The sequence below is a fragment of the Jatropha curcas genome, chromosome 9, assembly GCF_041381405.1.
Source record: "Jatropha curcas cultivar XTBG-Jc1 chromosome 9, XTBG_Jcur_1.0, whole genome shotgun sequence".
Taxonomy (NCBI): domain Eukaryota; kingdom Viridiplantae; phylum Streptophyta; class Magnoliopsida; order Malpighiales; family Euphorbiaceae; genus Jatropha; species Jatropha curcas.
In genome coordinates this window covers 4,244,044-4,263,521 of record NC_143159.1, presented here as the reverse complement: position 1 = coordinate 4,263,521, position 19,478 = coordinate 4,244,044, and the positions used below count along the sequence as shown (strand labels likewise).

The following is a 19,478-nucleotide window of genomic DNA, read 5'->3' as shown; positions in this document are numbered from 1 at the left end:
AGATAATTCATAATTAATTATGATTAGGGGAATTTTAGTGTGCCTTTCAACTTTGAATATATCTTAATTAATTACTTGCGAAAATGAAATGTCATCTGACTTTAAACACCAAAGTGTGCCTTCATTATATACTAAACAACTAGCTTGTCTACTTAATTTCCTCAAAACAAACATATTTTAATAATAATAATAATAATAAATGATTCATTTTTATTTTCTTGCGTGTAAGAAAGGCATTTCTAATCTTAGTTTATAATTGCATAATCTATTTTTTAATTCCTTCCTATAACTAATTACAATTTCGAATTTACCCTCCATAAGCCTCTTGGTTTAAAAAAAAAATTATATATTTCTTTTCTTGTGTTTAATCAAGGAATAAAATACTGTAATTTATAGTTAATATTTTCTCCTTGGATATTAATATAAGAACTTATGCAAAAGAATAATGTAATCTAGTTTATAATTCATATCATTTTTTAAGAATAATTTCAAAAAATTATTAATTAGAGATTTTTAAATTATAATTAGAATATATGAAAGCTGGAATTTCTAATTGTGAGTTCAATCATTAGGCTTCTCAATTATTAGTTTACAATGTTGTTAATTGTTGATCATTATCACTCATAACAACAATTGAATCTTAATTTATTTTAGTAGAAATATATAAATTGATATATTATCTTATAAGAAAAGTTCAATAATTTATTAAATCTCGAGCTTGTAAAATTACATATGTCGAACAATTCAAATTACAAAATTTCTTTCTTTTTAAAATCCTTGGCATTTTTATTTATTTATTTGTCCCTAGAAAGTGGTTTTATAGAATACGACGGGCGGAAAGAAAGCAAATCTAGTTCTAGCCAAATTGACTTTCTACCGCTGCAAGAGGTGAAGTTGCAAAATTTATGAGGTCAATGATGAATGCCCTCACCAAGAAACTACCGATATATAAATTAAAGAAATATAGAGTCCCATTTTCTTGGCAGTTGGCATTTTATATATATCCAATGTACCTAGAAACTTATTTGAAAAACCCATTTTATAAAATTTTATATTTTTTAAATTTATAGAGTTTATTTCTTTAGTAGAACTTGCATATAAATAATTTTGAGAGGCAAGTTGTGAATAAATCAAGCTGTAAATAATAATAATAATATAATATATAAAATCAAGTAGCTGGAAACCTAAGGAAAGGAAGTACAAGAAGTTGAATTAAAGCTCCAAGGAAAACGGTACCTTTTTGGTTCGTTATATAATAAAATACATAGTTTCAAAGATTTGGTTTGATGGGTTTTGTCTAAGATTGATTAGATGTTGTTCAAAAATCTCCAATTTTTATCAATATAATTAAATTAAGATACGTGCAATCTTTTGAAAAATCATTTGTACATTAATAGGGTACACTTACATTTAATTAATGACTAATTGTATTTTACTAAACTAAAATCTTTTAAAAAGTCAAGATGTAATATAAATATATATATATGTTTATATGGTTAATTGTCATTAAAAATTAATCCACCAATAATCTTGGAAATAATATGCAAGTTGAACACTGCATAATCAAACTCTTGTACTAAGTTAACCACATACGTAGCATCTTTCATATCCACAACTCTAGTCAAATGAAAATGGAAAGAAAAAAAAAAAAAAAAAAAAAAAAAAAAAACAGAAAACAAGTTGGATTAATAATAATGTTTCTTATCCCCGATGGGTGAAATGAGATGACAGAGATCCCTTATCTCTTAATTAGAAGTCTCGAGTTCTAGTCCTATCTAGCACAAATCCAAATTAGTCGGGTCAGTGTGCTTCAGACACCAGCTATTGCGCAAAAATGATAAAAGAGAAGAATTCTTGATAAAAAAAAAATCTAATCTAACATTGATTATTGATTTTCTTCTGTTTTATTTGTATATTTATTGTCTTAACTCTTAATTAGCATTATTAGTATTATTATACTTCAAACAATGGTTTCAACTTTCAAGCATGAAAAAGAAACTAAAAAAAAAAAAGAAAAACAATAAATTGTCTGAGTAATGGAAATTTAATTTTTGAGATTAGGCTATAAAGAATATCTTTTGTCATCTATGGCAGTTTCAGCATGACTAGCTTATTCGTGATTAAGTAAAAAAAAAAAAAAAAACAGACTTATAGTTAATTATTTGGGTTGAATTGTAAATACTAAATTTAAATAAACAACTTATTAAACTGAACGGTTAAAAACTGATTATTGAATAATTAAAAAGTGTCATACGACGTCATTTTACAATTTGAAGATGCAAGTTTGTCTTGTCATCTAACAAGTTACATAAATTATTGACTCAGCTCTAAAAATAAACTTTTTCATTTAAATAAATAATTTATTAGTTCATCTCAAGCAAATGAGTTGATTTCGTTGTTGTCTAAATGAATAACCTAAAAGTTGAATAATCTATCAATAAAATAAAATAAACAACCCTATAATATAATGTGTATATATATATATATAACAACACATTATATAATAAACTAAAAAGAGAACAAAAAATAAAACTAATTAAAAATAATGTTTAATTACTAGGAAATAAAGCAAATACCAGTTTATTCGGTTTTAGGTCGGTTTTATGAGACTAAAATCAGCCAATTATGTTCTTTCTTTTCCTATATTGATGGAAATTGAAACCTAAACATACATAGATAAAACACATATCTTGATATGATACATGAAAATTATATAATTAATATAAAAAAGCCAAGTGGGTATGATTAGTTTTAAGCATTTGATCAACTTCAACAAGAATTTGGTCAAACTAACAATAGAAACCGAATTAAGGTTGTAATATTCTACAACAAAAAATATATATTAGAGAGAAAAAAAAAAAAAATCAAATGACTAATGCATTTGTATAGGTATTAAGAAACATAATGGCATGATTGAGGTAGTTTATACTGTGGCTGCACTTTGACCATTCATTACATTCTAAATCTTTGAAGAGACAAATATTAGATTCGTTGTAGTGAGACTGCTAAGCATAGACAGCTGCTTGATTTCACGTAATTAATTAAATTAATCATTATATTTAAAAAGAATAGGCAATAATTAATTAATTTGTGTTCAATTTATGAAAAAGATTTGTAGTTTTGTTTCTTCATTTTCTTGAGACCAATCGCCGGAGTTCACGTAGCTAAAATCTTAGCTAATTAACGAAAAAGAGATTAATTAATTTATACATATTTTTCCTATTCAAGGACGTACCCATTTGATTTTTGTAAATAAAAAATGTAAAGAGTATAATCATTTTTGTCTTTGTATGAAAGATTGCAAAAGCGGTCTTTGTTGCTTAACAGAGTATATGAGATCATTTTAAATATATAAGTAGTCCTAATTATGGAAAATGAAATTTATATAGGAATATTTTTTTTTTTTTTTTTTGTCACAAGTGTTTCTAATCTATTGGGTTAAGACTCTATTTGCGTCGTTGGACTCGTAAGAACTGCTCACGTCACGTCACGTCAGACTCATAAAAAGGAAACGCTTTTAACGAGAATTCTCTCTATTCACAAAAAACAAACATACGACCTCTTACTTAAAGAATTCGAGTCATTTCCATTCAGATCAATCTTAATTTTTTATTTATTTTAGATGTTAGATACATAAAAAATAATATGATTTTCCTTTGTGTATCCTATCACGCGAACTGCATGTATTGCTATGGACAACCTACCATTTTTTTTTTTTTGCAGTTTATATAGATTTTTGAGTCTGATGTCAATAGTCAATGTGAGATAGATATGGCTTGAACCAGAACCAACCATCGAAGTCTTATAATAAGTGATGGTTGCTAAAGTAACTGAAATGAATATATATATATATATATATGAAATTTAATCAAGAACAATTAATTAATTAGAGTTACATGTATAACAATATAAATGATATCTCTTTCAAGTTTCAAATTGCATTGTGCATTACAAGTGGGATTGGATTTAATTTAATTACAAATAAATAAATAAATATATTTATTTGTTCCTTTTAAACAAGTGGGTATTGTACAAGTATATATTGATAGCAGCAATTCTAAGAATCCCTTAATTAATCCTCAATCAACGGTCCAACAAGGACACGAGAGACCAAGGTTTTTGGTATTAGGTTTCACAAAACCATATTCGTTGTATCTGTCAACAAAAAATTAATTAATTAACATACAATTTTTTGTATTAGCTCTTAATTGCGTTCACAAAGAAAAGGATCGATCATTAATAGACAAAGGAAAAAAAAATTTAATTCTTGATTATTTTGTATGATAGGAAACTCTTGAAATTAATTAGTAGGATAATTAATTCAATAATGTTAGGTTAGGGTTATAGTTATATTAATTAGTTGTTAAAACTTAAAAACTTTTGCTAAATGCCAATATTTGAGGGGTCCATACAGTAGAGAAAGTCATTTGGAGTTCAAACATTACACCAAACACTTCCTTATACGTGGTGCATTCTGATATACTTATTATTATTTTTTGAGTAAATATTAATTAGTAAAAAGTATTCAAAAGAAAAGAGAGAAAAAGTCTTCTTCTTTGTTATTTTTTTAATGTTTTGAAACAATGATTGAATAATAGATTAGTAAATGTTGATTTCACCTTAATTATTAATTATGTATAATGCTGAAATTAATTAATTAATCTTACTTATGATAAGCTAATACACATATTTAGCAATTCTTAAAAAGCAATAAATCTTAAGAAAAGACTATCGTAGAGATGGAACTTAACACGTCTTTTAATGGATGTGTGTGATCCCTTGTGGGGTTATCCTTGTTTCTTTAACTTGTTACAAAGAAAGGGTGACTCGTGAGGCAAATGTCCTTTTTCTTTTTCTCTTTCTTTTTTTTTTAAAAAATAAAAACTTTTAATTTTTTTATTTAATTCTTCCATGGACAAAGACGTATCCAACCTTTCCAATAGAAAAACAAAGTACTTGTTCTTTTTCCAATAGACTAAAAAAAAAAAAAAAAAAAAAAATACCATATCCATTATATCCATCGAGTCTTCAACTATCAACTAGCAAGAAAGAAAGAAAATTATTAATTAACATATATAAGTATAATTTTGATATAAAGGTAAACTTATTTTATTTATAAAATATGTTCAGTAAAATTAGTTTTGTTTGCGATTAAAAGTTAGTACAAAACGCTACCTTACCGAACACCCTAAAAAATTATATTTTTGATTTTAAGTCAGTAAAATAATTTCTCTATAAAAACAAAGGAAAACCGCAATGCATGAACTCCCTTAAGAACCCATAAATGTAGGATACTTTGCCCTAATTGGAATACATAAATGTGAGATGGGTTGGATAATTGGGTACCCTTTAGTCACCAGCATATATTTACTGTAGCAATGTACCCTATAAAATTATAATGGACCCCTACAGTTCATTTCTACTACCAAACAAAATGCTAACAGACAAATACAAAGAAAGGGTGGTTTTTAGGTAGAGCCTAAAAAACCCTAAATTAGATATTGTGGGCTGTCAAGTTGTATTGAATGTATATTGAGATTGAGATGGAGAGATTATGGAGGGAAAAGAAAATAAAACCGCTATTCAAAACCGCTTTGTGTCGGGGTGGTGGGGAGAAACCGTCCGTTGTTTTCTCTCCCGCCAGCGTTTCCTCCCCCTTTGCCTGTGCTTCTCGTGGTTTGGCGTCTTGTCATATTAATATTTGAAACCATTATTATTAAAATTAAGGAATTATTTGATTTTATTTTGCAATTGGTGCTTTTTTTTTTTTTTTGTTTAATTAGTTTCTCTCTATCTGTCTTTAAAATGAGTTTATTATTCTAATATGGTAAGGTACTATATGATCATTCTTGATATCAGAATGATATCAATTATGATATGTTGATTTGTCTTATTGATCTCATTTAATATATGGTTTCAAAAATAGTATTAACTTATTATTTATAATATCAATTCTCATATTTAGATTCGCAGCAAAAAAAAATTTAATGCCAGTTAAGATAATATATGATTAATTACTTAATGTAATTAAAATACATTTAACTCGAGTTAAGATGATACCTAATTAGTTATTTATTTGAATATATTTCATGGTATACAATAGGAATAGTTCTCGTTTCTTTAATTATAATATTTATATGTTAATATTAATTTCATAATCTGGTGTTTATTGAATTTTTTAAAAAGATTTTCACTAATGTGATTGGGTGTGGGCGGCTATATTCTTTGTCATAGAGTGAGGGATATTGGATAGTTCTATTAAGGTTTGAAGTCAATATTAGATTACACTTATAGGTAGTAAATATATATAGTAGGGCAATATCATATTCATGCATTCCCTTCAATTTCTTGCACCTTTGGCCTGTGCCCTAAGTCTAAGGGTACTTGTACAGGACATTGTCGTTATGTGTCCATAGACAAAAATCCAAGGTTTATGTATTGAAACAGCCAGACCAGATGATTCTTGCAATTGCCAGGTAATTTAGAGGAAAATTAGAACTTTTTAGCCTCTCACGGGCCTATCAAGAACTAGTACGTGGAATTAACCTAGGTTTTCCTTTTTTTCTTTTTAAAATGTATAATTAAGCTGCATTAAAACATGATTAGCAATGTGTTACACTACGCTTCCTCAGAGATGGGCACTATTCTTACTTGCAAGTAATCATACTTTTAGCGTGAAAGTCTGAAGTTCGAGTTCACGGTCTCCGGATCACCCTCTTCTATAACTTTGTTCTAAGAAAAAAAGTGTAGTATGCTTCTCTATACTGTCTGCATAGTGTGACCTATTTTAGTATGTTATTTTCAAATATATATATATTAGTCTGTGTACATTAATGTTCTGTTTGAGGATTCTTCTCATAAAAAGAAAAGAGACTAACAAGGCCAAGGCAATATCAATTTACAGCAACACGTTCTTTAGACTTATATTGAATTTTTTCTATCAAGTTGATAGTTTTTTAGGCTTGATTAATACACCGTTAAAGAACATAAAACGTATTATTTAAAAATAAAATGAACATCTTAAATAATTGTAAAAGGAAGTACTTGCTAATCCTGTAATACATAGAGCAAAAATGAATAAAAGAAAAAAGAAATTTTCTGTACTGAACAATGAAAATTACGAAGCCAAGACATGCTAAAGAAGTAAAGATTCCACACAGCAAGCAGGCACGTGGGAACACTTCAGAAGCCATTTGCGAAGCAGTGTAATTCACATGTTTGAGAGTTGAGATTGAGACTCGACTCAATAATGCAAAACTTCTCCTCGATGTTTGAATTTCTTTTTCTTGAAATAATAATAATAATAATAATAATAATTGATAATTATGTTTATTGTTTGTCATTCTTTGATTTATTGGAAGTTAAATGAATGAGAATAATTATAATAGGTTATTCAACTCCAACTAATCTTTTATTTTTATTTTTTTAATTTATAACCACCAGCATTCGAGTATTGAATTCCAACTACATCCGGCTCGAATATTACAAGTTCCATATAGTGAGCGACTCTCCTAACGTAGCAATTTCCATATCCAAAGCTTAAACTCAAAACTTTTAATTAAAAGAGAAAAATCACAACTGCTACATCCCAACCATCATTAATAATTAATCTTTTATTTTTAATAATTCACTAAATTAATAAAAAGTTCACGATTAAAGAGATTTAATCTAGAAATCTCTCGATTCATACATTGTTAAAAATGATGAAACAAATTAAAAAATTTACAGTTTGATAAATAATTTCAGTATTATCGAGCTCACTAGTGAAGTGAAAAAGTTATTAATTAACATATACTTGTTTTCTTATGAAGAGAAATTTAAGATATGCAATTATCATATTACCAAAGTAGAACCCTTTTATGTAAGTAATAGTTATTTATTAATCTAATTATATATATATATATATAATGCGAATTTCATAATTATATAAATCAGTTAAAAAATAGCAAAACAATCAATTAATTGCCATTTTGCTTATTCAACTTTTTGGTACAACAGAGTGGAAATAAACCGGCTGCTGCGAGAAAGAAAACGGGTCTAATAATTAAACCTGGCTGACCAAGCAAGCACAAACAGATAAATTAAATATAATTATTCATAAAAGGTTATTTACTTTATTTTTGTGGTTATTGTTATAATATTAATTTTCCATGATTAGCTCTTTGTCTTTTTGTTTCAAATCCTCACCTTTCCTCTCTTCAGTCATCACCCTCGCCTTCACCTTCACCTTCCTAATAAAATTCTTATTTTCCAGCTAATAAGAAGCTAAAGCTTGGTCATGCACATTAGGTTAGTAGAGTGAACCCCACGTGTTCATAATTACCATTTCTTCTTTCTTTTTTTTTTTTTTTATTTTTTATTTTTCTCTGCATTATCATTTTCATATATGCACATTATATATATATATATATATATATATATATATATATATATAGTCATAGCATGTGGCTAAGAATCTTTCGTATTTAATTTGACAAAAATAGATTATTTGTATAGGAAAAATAATAAAAATACATTTAATTAGACATGGTAATTAATCCTCTAAATGTCAAACACATGCATACATGAACCTATTTAGTAATATTTTTACTTGTTTGAATATGTACGAAAGGTTGAAAACAGATGGGAAATTATTCCCCTATGACTTAAATGGCAAATTGTAATTTAGAGTGAGACAATTAATTTAGCAATAACAATTAATTAGGCACACTAGATGTTGATATATACATGGCACATAGTTTCAGCAAACTGGAAATAATGATAATGACAAAATTACGATTACCATGTTTAAAGGGTCGGTATGCTTTTTTCTACTGTCCTTGTAAAAGTACACCCTTTAAAACATGATATTGCTAAGTTATATATACACACGCGTCTATTCAAAAAAATGTTTAGCTGTTTGAACGACCGATAATTATTTGAGTACTTTTTATGAAACGCTAAAAATTAAATATTACGTAAATTGACCTTAACGCTACCTTAACATCTGAAGCTAATTCAAACGCTACGAGGAGTTTGTTGGGGAATAGAGCTAATAGAATTTGTTGGGGAATAATATATAGTGCAGAGTATGAGGAATCAAACGTGTACCTTCATCTGAACTCCTACCAAATGCTGAGAATTAACAATGATAATTAAGAATAATTAATTTGCATTATCACTAATAATAAAGAATATATAGGGGAATGAAATTAAACACAGTAATAGAGACTGTTGCTAGAACCCTATAAGGCACAAAAAGGCAGAGTCTCATGTACAATTGCAGTGCTTGTCGACCGGAAACAGCCAAAACAGCCGTTGAAAAGGTGATTATAGTGTCTACATATTCTTGCCTTCACTAACACCATATACATGAGCCAAAAACTGCTCTTTTAAGTAATACACATCGTTCCACTACCACATACAATTAATATTATTTACATTAAGTAACAAATCAAGTATTTTTAATTGTAATTTAATTAGCCAATGATAATTAAAACTATCCTTTACTTGAATAATTAAAGGACAAATTTTTTTGACAAAGTCCTCCAAATGAAGCAATAGGAAAATTTTGGGAACAAACAAAGAGAAGAAGGCCCCCACCACCAACTCATTTGAATTTCTGACCTAAAATTAGACCCAAAGTAATTTTTTTTTTTTCCTAAGAAAAGAAAATTTTATTTCTAATTACCTATATATGAGGTATATGGGACCCAACCCAGCAATTTTTTCAGTGAGAAAAAAAGAAAGGGGTTGGTTTTATGTTATGGTGTTTTCTGATTTGTGTTGATAGGCAGAAAATATTACAGAGATTAACCATACAAAGAACCTGTCAGGGTCTACAGTCTACTGTGATGCCAACTTCATCCTTTTCGGTTCGGACAGACGTGGAGGGGTCAAAGTTTTCAGGGAAAATAGAAATTTTATATTCAGTTTTTTTGATTGCAGAGATTTCGGTGAAAAAGACATGAAATCACCCTCTCTCACATAGAAAATAAAAGAAACAGAAAATAAAGCAGATTCCCATTTCAATCTTAGGCTTCAAATTCCTAATAAATACAATATAGCACATACTATAATTTATACTTACTATATTTAAGTAGAAACCCTTTTACGTGTGTGTAGCTTTGGGCTATATATACACACACATATTCCCCAACTTGGTGCAGCTTCTCATTATATCAAGTTATTATCATTTCCCAAAAGAAAAAGAAAAAGAGAGAGAGAGAGATAGAGAGAGAGAGAGAGAGAGAGAGAGAGAGATAATGGAGATCAATGAACATGGCTTCTTAGAGGAATTGCTTTCTCTAAGAAGAGACTGTTGGGAAACTACCCCAAGTTTCCCAACAGAAATGAGTGAGCTTTTCTCCAGTGGATGGAACTTTGATTATTATTTTGATGACAATAATCTAAACACTTCCACTACTGCAGTCACACTCCCTCAAAATTCTTTCAATGAAGAATTTTCTTCTCCTACTGAGCAAGATTTCAATAATTACTACTTCAATGAAGTTTCTTGTCCATTTATTGATGAATTCTCAACTACACAGCAATTTACAGATGAGTTCTCTGCTCCACAGTTCACTGATTCTTCATATAACACTTTAGACACACCGCCTTTCCATGTTCAAGAAGACACTACTCCAATGTCCATGATGGAGGATGATCAAGACCTAGGGTTGCTTCAAAATAATATGACAAGCTTGGATATTCAGAAGACTACTTGCAAAGTTGAGCCAATGCAATCTCCTGAAGCAGTACCAGTTTTCAATATTGGCGCTTGCCCAGAAAGAAAATTGAGAGGTAAGAAATTAGAAGGGCAGCCATCAAAGAATTTAATGGCTGAAAGACGAAGAAGAAAGAGGTTAAATGACCGCCTTTCCATGTTAAGATCAATTGTTCCTAAGATAAGCAAGGTAAGTAATGGCTTAATTTAATTAATTAATGATAAATGTGTCAAAAGTTCATTTGTTTATGAAGGCTAACTTTTGTTGATTTTTCCCTTTTTTGTGTGTTTATAGATGGACAGAACTTCAATTCTTGGAGATACTATAGATTATGTGAAGGAGCTACTGGAAAGAATCAATAATTTGCAACAAGAAACTGAAGTGGGTTCAAATCAATTGAATATGATGGGCATTTTCAAAGACACAAAAGCAAGTGAATTTATAGTGAGAAATTCACCAAAGGTATGCACTCTGCAGTAATTTAAGCTTATAATTAAAAGGAAAAAAAAAGTACTTTGTTACTGAACAGAATTTCTTTGGTGTACACTTTTGCAGTTTGATGTAGCAAGAGGAAATGAGGATACTAGAATTGAGATTTGCTGCGCATCGAAACCAGGATTATTGCTATCAACAGTAAATACTTTAGAAGCATTAGGACTTGAGATTCAACAATGTGTAATTAGTTGCTTCAATGATTTTGCAATGCAGGCTTCTTGCTCAGAGGTACAGATTCAAAATCATTTCTTATTAGCTTTAGCTTATATTTTTTATTGATTCTTCATGGAACTTATTTATATAAATTTCTAATTTCTGTATTGTTTTTTGGGGTTATAATAGGAATTGGAGCAGAGAAGACATATAAGTTCTGAAGACATAAAGCAAGCATTATTTAGAAGTGCAGGATATGGAGGAAGATGCCTGTAGAAATAAAAGGCAGGAACTTGTGAAAAAGTTTAAATAGATAGATTTCCAAATCTCTGTTAATTTAATGAGGTTTTCAAGTGAGGTTGTAGTGACATCAAAATTTTTCAAATAAGTTAATTCTATTCATCAAACCCTTGTGTATTAATTATCTTCTTCAATTGGAGAAAATGTTAGTTCAATTGCTTTAATGTGATGGGAATATTTTTGGGAATAATCTGAGACACAGTTCATCACATGCCTAAGTTACCTATTTGAAGCTTATCTAATTAGACTTTTTTACCTTTTTTGCCCATACCTCATTTCTAGAATCAATTTTCACTTTGTGGTTATGGAATTTCCTTGCAGCTATAGTGGAATCACATATCATTCTGAACTTTGCTATGAATGTACAAGGGTAACAGCTGCCTCTCCTGAATCTTGTATGAATAAATTTAGCATCTAGTAATTAGTTTGATCTAAAAGTTCCCTCTTTTTGTGTGTTGGGGAGGGATATGCTTTGATTGTATTTTCTTGGTTTGTATCCAATGCTAGCATGACCCAATATGTTAGAAAGGTAATATAAAGGAGACTTCTAGGAGCAAAATAAAATTCAGATTCTATAATGATGGACAGTTAGAAACAGAATTACCAAGAAATTATCTCTGTTTCATGTTTTATCGCAAGTACATGTTATAATTGCGGATTAGAATGGAGGAACAAAAAGCAAAGCCTATCATATCATATCATATCAGAAAGTTTATATTCACAAAATTACAGGACAGACAGGATACAAAACAACAAATAAAAAAGCTCTTTATCATTATCGAGACCCAAATTATTGCAACATATGTAGATTTATCAACATATGAGACTACTAGTTTTCACAGGTTAATAACTTCCAGTAAGTTGAAATAGTCACCTTTAATCAAAGCCACATGTCATCATCCCCTCGATGGTTCTCACAGTTTGCTTGCCCCTCTACACCCCGTCACATATATCTTCAACATTTGTTAATCATATACAAAATGGATTTGTTATCAGCAAATGAAAAATATTAATTAACTCCATGATCCTTCAGTTTTAAATGTCTTGTAGGTCTTAAGGTTTTCTTTCACTCATTGCAGACTGGTCTTTGTGGATGATCAAAGACGGTGCAAGAAACCATTGTTATTATGATTGTGTGTGAATACTGCTATTCAACAGAACTCAGAAGCATAAGAAATTCATATCAACAGCCAATAATTTTGAACCAAAACACGTATAAAGAGAATAGAATCTAGGGTTGGGCATGATAACCAAAAGGTAATAAAGACATGACATGCATAATCTGAAAAATAACAAGGCTAAAGTTACTTGCAACACAAAATGATAGCATTGTAGCAATCAAACAGGATTAAAAAGACAAAAGCTAATGATATTACCATTTGTTTTGACAACATTAACTTTATGTCAATTTTCTCCACACAATGCCAAATGCATAATTCAGCAACAAATTGAACTGATCATTTCAACTAGTAGGCCACCATAAAGTATTATCTCTACATATTGCTACTAAAAAAAAAATAAAAGAAAGAAGTGTCCTTAGATTCCAAGAACATAGTAATCTGGCTTTTTGAGTTTTTCCCCGTAATTGTGAAATCAGATTGTCTTATCTCACAATGCTTTTAAGCTTTGTTTATGCTCTTATTGTTACATCTGATTGGCATTTGACATGGTCCTGAAACTCACTTTCCCGATTCCAACATGTAAGAATCTTTTGATATGACCAAAGATATAGCTAAAAGCCTAAACTTTTTGAGAAAAAGAAAATGAAATTCAAAAAGGGAAAAGCTACTTCAATTATGAACTCATTTATGTGTCTTGAAAAGCTCTCTATACCAGGAAGGAAACAGGACCTAAGGAAGATGCAGAGATGTTTCCACACATGGGATCCAAATGACATCCACCTCTGTATTTTTTTATCACAACTTTTCTCAAAATCAATTCATGATAAGCAAGATAAAGATGGAGTCTAAAAAACTGTCTGTGTTTTATTTTTTATGTGTTGTATAACATGAAAAAATAGAGAGCAGAAAATACGAGTAAGGTAAATTCGGAAAAACGGATACCAAGAGATTGAATAGATAGAACACTCTCGTGCATAACCTCGTCGTTCCCTAAGTGTCTTATTGTTCTTTCTTCCATTTTCTCGGCGAACAAACGCAAAATTCACTGACGGGTTCTGCCTAAGGTGACATTTTGCTTCTGAAATTGGAAACTACGTCGTTCGCATTGAGTCATGTGCGAAAAGCGCACTTTAGCCCAAGTACTATATTATCTTGGCCCGCTTATCGCTAAATTTTTTAAATTACACTCTCAAGCCCATTTAAAACACAGTTGAATGACAGGCCCATTGTATTATTTTTTACAGAACCTACCAAAAAAAGAAAATACTAATGAAACAATAGGCTTTAAACCGAACCTACCAAAAAATACTAGCAAAAAAAAAAAAAAATTCCAAAACACAATATATTCCTGTGAAATGTGGATTGATTCCCAAGTTGAAATCTTTCAAAAAAAAAATATTCCAAAAAAATAATAAGAATATATATGTCCAAAAATTATCTCTTTTTTTTTTTCTTTATCACAAATGAAACGAAATAAAAAATAAAAAAAATAAATGTTATTATATCTGTCTCTATAGATTTAAGAAATTATATATTTTTTAATTATGGCATATGCTTGCTCAAACTATATCACAAACATTGTCAAAAAGCAAATGCAAAATTTTCCCTCTCTTCCAAAAGTTATAGTTACAATTTTAGTTAGGTTTAATTACTTATAAATGATGACATGTATATTCCACTGTCTGTGAAGCAGCCATTGGATAATATTGCAAGCTGAAAAAGACTGAGACCTAATATTTGGACTCCACATTCAAATCATTACATCATCTTGCACATATATATATATATTTATATCTTCTCTTTTGTGGATAACCCAATGGCAAATTGCACCATCTCCTGTCCATGAGTTAAATTAAGTGCAACGACTGTAGTTGATTCCCCATTGCTTTTAAGTAGTTTTTAGTGTTTTAATCATGTATTTTTTAAAATTTTTAGTAATATAGCATTTGAATTAATTTTTAGAAGTTAAGATAGCGTTTATAAAAAGTTAATCTCTCTAACATTTAGCTTTTAACGTTTTATAAAAAACTACTGAAACAGGTAAGTGTTACTAAAACATCTAATTTTACAAAATTAAGTCTCTATATATAATTACTAACTAGATGCATGTCTGTGCTATGCACAATAAATATATTTATCTATAATCTTAGAGATATTGTGATAATATTTTAAAATATAAAATTTAATTAAGAAAAATTTACAATTTAAATTATTTTTAATTTTATATTTGTTAATTTTGTTGAAAATTATTTAAATTGAAGAACATCTATGTCAAATTCCAAACATTCGACTAATTATATGTCTATAATAAAATTGAAAGAAAAAGAAATATATATTAAAAATCATTGATTTTAATTATTTATTTTTGAATTAATAAACTTTCTTAGACGATATTAAAAATAATAAAATAAATAAATTAAAATGGACAATAAAAATTCAATCATAGACGTATATATATTATTCTTAATGATGATTTCATATAAACTGCTTTCTCTTATGATTTATCAAATTTTTTCTAATTTGATAGAGTAATAGAAATTAGAAGAGAAAAAAAATATATCAATGTCAAAAGAAATTATATAAGAATTATTGAAATTACAAAAAAAAAAAAAAAAAAAATGAACTTACCAAACCTCAAAGAGCTCTTTCTATTTATATTCTAGTACTAAGCAATTAATGGCAATTCAATATATTATCATTAAAACTAATAAAAAAAACTATATATTGCAATTTTAAAATAAATAAAATATTGAAATGTTTAGATATTCATTATTAATAAAACTATTAATAAATATTTTCACCATTAAGCTTCTCTATCATTCTTTTAAATATAAACTTTAATTTCCATTCATAAAACTAAATGATAACTATAATTGATTATAATGATATTCAATGTCAATATTATAATAATATTAATTTAAAAGATAAGTCATAATACATGTTAATATGATAAGCAACATCAAAACTATGATAATTTTTAATTAAAAAATAGGTTATAATGTTATAATAATTTAATAATTTAATACATATTAATATGATTATAATAATTTAAAATAGGTTATTATTAAGACCAATATTATGTAATTTTAATTGAGAAAGATAGGTTACAACATTATAATAATTATAATTATAATTATTTACTAATATTTATTAATTATGATAACTGAATGATAATTAATATCAATATTTATATAGAAATATAACTAATAATTAAATTCTATGTGACATTATCAAAATTTAAGAGTTCTATGTGACATTCTTATCTCATGTGTCATCGCCAAGAATTTTTATGTGCCAAGAGCTACAGAAAAGTATTCATTTAAGAAGTATCACATGTCAACTTATTGAGAAAAAAATGCTTTATATATATATATATATATATATATATATATATATATATATATATATATATATATATATATATATATATATATATTGACTCCACGGTGGTGGTGAAGTGGCAATTCATGATACTGATTTTGGTAGTTTTGTTAATTAACCCCACTCCTGTGAAAATAATTATATATGTATAAACGATTAATTAACTGTGTGCTTGGTCAAGTAATAAGAAAGGTTAAGCCACTAATAAATTAATTACTTAGTATATTTTTCTTTTTGTTTTTAGTGGATTAGTGGTTAAAAAATGGTTTACTGCAGAGTGCAGAAGTCTCGTAATTTCATACAACACAAGGCTTTTGGCTTCTCTAAGAGAGACTTCTTACAAGCATTATGATGATAATTTCATTTTTTTTGTTTTTACATTGGTAAGGAACTATACCTTCATTTATGTCATTTGTAACTATCAATTATTACTTGATTGGCTTTAAATTAGATTGGTGTAAGAGTAATTTTAAATAAACATACACTAAGTACAATTAAGTCTATTTAACGCAGATATTTCAACGGAGCAGTCCCACCTAGGAAATTAATTATTAATTAATTACATTGTTAATACTGTAGCTTTCTTACATCCCTAAAACTCAATCACAGTGTAATGATTAAAGAAAACCAACTGTTAATGGCGTTATTATTGCTAATTGCAAAGGAAGGACCCCACCCTTTTCCGTAACAACGATGATGTGTACGTTAAAAACATGAAGCCAACCTAAAGAAATTGCCACTACCACCAAAAAGCTAAAGGTTGTGCTCCTCTATTATCAATATCACCAACTCCATGTTATATTTATTTTCTTCCATTTATTAATCTGCAGAGAGAAGAGATAACAGATAGCTCAAATACAAAAAGAACTCAATATATAGTTATGGAGAGCGAAGAATCAAGTCGACCATCCATAGAGTTTCCTTTAGGTTTAGCTCTTTTATTAGTTCTGTTGTTTTTCATGAGTGTTTTTTTCACTTGCTGTGTCCACTGGGATAAGCTTAGATCGCTTCTAAAACCTTCAAGAGGTGAGGAAGATAACTCCCATGTCCAAGAAGATATAGAGCATTTACCCTACAAATCTTCTCCTCTTCACCAGGTATGTATATATATATATATATATATATATACATATATATATGTACATGTTAATATCATATTATAGTTTTGATTTTTCATTTTCTTTCCATGAAAATTAACGTTTTATCGTGGGTTTTAACTTCCGATCTCTGACGATTCAGTATCATTAAAGCGAAGTATAAATTTTTCGCAGAGATATATAAAAGGGATTAATCATGTAAATTGGGTTTGGGTTAATTAGATTTTTGGATTAATTAACAGGAGTCAAAGCAAAATCAAGTACAGAATACTGTGCCAGTTTTGATGCCAGGGGATCAAGTACCAAAGTTCATAGCGATGGCCTGTCCATGTCAGCCTTCTATTATGGAGGAGAAGATCACAGTGAAGATGGAAAAGCCACCCACTTTTCCAGTTCCATTACATTTGTGATTTTGTTTTCTTTTTTACCATCTGCTATATATGATTGTTTATTTTTTATCACTTTTTCTGCACAGTTCATATATGTAATTATTAACTTTTTTTGTTTTTTTGGGAATTAGAAAAAGAATTACTTTCCTCTTGCATTTCTTTTGAGATGCTAGAAAATAGAAAGGAACCTGTAAAGAGAAAAATAACAGGAAATGGATCAAAGTGCATTTTATACAGTGTCCACAGACATCTGAAAAAGGTAGGAATGCTTTAGAGTTTATGGTGTAATAAATTCGCCTCCACCCATAAATAGCAGATTGATTTACATACTTGATGATTTATTTATTTATTTCTATGCATATAATATAGAATATTCAAAAAATTTCTTCTAACCCAGGGACTAGCGAATCCTTAGTTCTAATATATATAATGCCAGCTTATTGCTAGAAAAAATGTTTAACTTTATATATATATATATGTCAATAAATTTTTATTGAAGGAATAAATTTAAGATTATAAATTCAAACTTTAGTCCTAGCTAAATTAATAGAAGAATTAAAAAAAAAAAAGTCACAAATTTAAGTTTTCACATATATAATTAGGATTAGGGCTTAGTATATTTTGGTAAAACCCAATAAATTGCTTTAATTTATTTCTCATAGAAAAACCTTTTCTTTTTTTTTTTTTTTTTTTTTGCATGATTCGATTTTATTAAGTCTAAAAATAAATTTAAAAACTTATCCAAAAACAGTTGAAATCAAATTGAGTCATAAATTTAATTTGATTCGGTTTATATTTTAAAATATCTTAATTTATTCGGTAGTACCAATATAGCTTAAATAAGCTAAATAAGTTTAGTATCAAACTAAGCTCTAGTGAGCTTGATAAGGATATACTCATGCTCGAGCTTGAGCTTAAAAATTTGAGTTCGCACTCAGTTGAATAAGTATATACTCGAACTCGATTCATTTTAAAATAGGCAAATTCAAATATAGTTTGATCTCAAACTCCAATTTAAAATATATCAATTAAAATAATATTGTTTTAATATATATTTAATTAATTTTGCTTTATTGAACTATACTGTAAATTTAACTTGACTATATCAAGCTGGCTTGCGGGCCGAGTTGAGTTCGAGTTCATCGAGATAAGCTTATTCAGCAAATTCGAGTGACTAAACTCATTTTACCCCCTTGATTGGTTGGGTCATGTCAATTCATTTCTCAGTATAATGGAATGCCGACGCGTATCTCATCCGTCCCACTGGCAGACAATGAAAGAAAGTCACGTTTCTTTTGTTTATCACAAGTTTCTTTACCCACATTGCAATTTCATTTTTTTTTTTATATATTATATATATTTTCTGTTTTTCAATCATTCATTACATGATACAAAATAGGGATCTAATAAACCTAGAGACATTATCATTGAAATAGTTCTGAAAATATGTATTATAGAAAAATATATTTACCTTTTCTTTTTTTTTTTTTTCCAAAAAATAATCTACCTATCCAAATTTGTTATTTTATCTTTAAATTGTGGCTTTTGATATATCACAAAAATTGTTTTAAGAACAAAAGATTATTTATCATTTAAATTTGATTTTTTCACGTATTTTTATGTCTAGGTCTAAAGTAATGTTCAAATAAAACTTTTTTAACGGTAACCATCTCAGATATGGAATCTTTAATTTTACATGTAAGATTCACCTGAAAACTCAATTTAGTCCTACTAATTCAATTATCAAAGTAATTTAAAAGATAATATCTCTTATATCTTAGGAACTCGATGGGCCCACATGACATACAGAGTACAAACATCTTTCCATGACAAAAA

The 19,478-nt window shown here is 28.2% G+C and overlaps 2 protein-coding genes across 2 annotated transcripts; both read left to right on the top strand.

Moving 5' to 3' along the window:
* Positions 1-10,133: 10,133 nt before the first annotated feature.
* Positions 10,134-11,809, top strand: LOC105630754 (transcription factor bHLH93). The gene is made up of 4 exons (XM_012212695.4): positions 10,134-10,895; positions 11,001-11,168; positions 11,262-11,429; positions 11,544-11,809. The coding sequence occupies exons 1-4, from the start codon at positions 10,245-10,247 to the stop codon at positions 11,628-11,630; spliced, it is 1,074 nt and encodes a 357-aa protein (XP_012068085.1). The 5' UTR covers positions 10,134-10,244; the 3' UTR covers positions 11,631-11,809.
* A 5,078-nt stretch (positions 11,810-16,887) lies between these two features.
* LOC105630755 (uncharacterized protein At5g65660) lies at positions 16,888-17,883 on the top strand. The gene is made up of 2 exons (XM_012212696.4): positions 16,888-17,253; positions 17,496-17,883. Exons 1-2 carry the CDS (start codon positions 17,038-17,040, stop codon positions 17,661-17,663), a joined length of 384 nt encoding a protein of 127 aa, XP_012068086.1. The 5' UTR covers positions 16,888-17,037; the 3' UTR covers positions 17,664-17,883.
* Positions 17,884-19,478: the final 1,595 nt, after the last annotated feature.

What these genes read in the sequence shown, in the direction of transcription:
- LOC105630754 (XM_012212695.4), top strand. Translation starts at nt 10,245, where the DNA reads ATGGAGATCAATGAACATGGCTTCTTAGAGGAATTGCTTTCTCTAAGA. An exon ending in TAGTGAGAAATTCACCAAAG is followed by an intron (nt 11,169 to 11,261) that starts GTATGCACTCTG and finishes ACACTTTTGCAG; the next exon opens with TTTGATGTAGCAAGAGGAAA. An exon ending in TGCAGGCTTCTTGCTCAGAG is followed by an intron (nt 11,430 to 11,543) that starts GTACAGATTCAA and finishes GGGTTATAATAG; the next exon opens with GAATTGGAGCAGAGAAGACA.
- LOC105630755 (XM_012212696.4), top strand. Translation starts at nt 17,038, where the DNA reads ATGGAGAGCGAAGAATCAAGTCGACCATCCATAGAGTTTCCTTTAGGT. An exon ending in AATCTTCTCCTCTTCACCAG is followed by an intron (nt 17,254 to 17,495) that starts GTATGTATATAT and finishes ATTAATTAACAG; the next exon opens with GAGTCAAAGCAAAATCAAGT.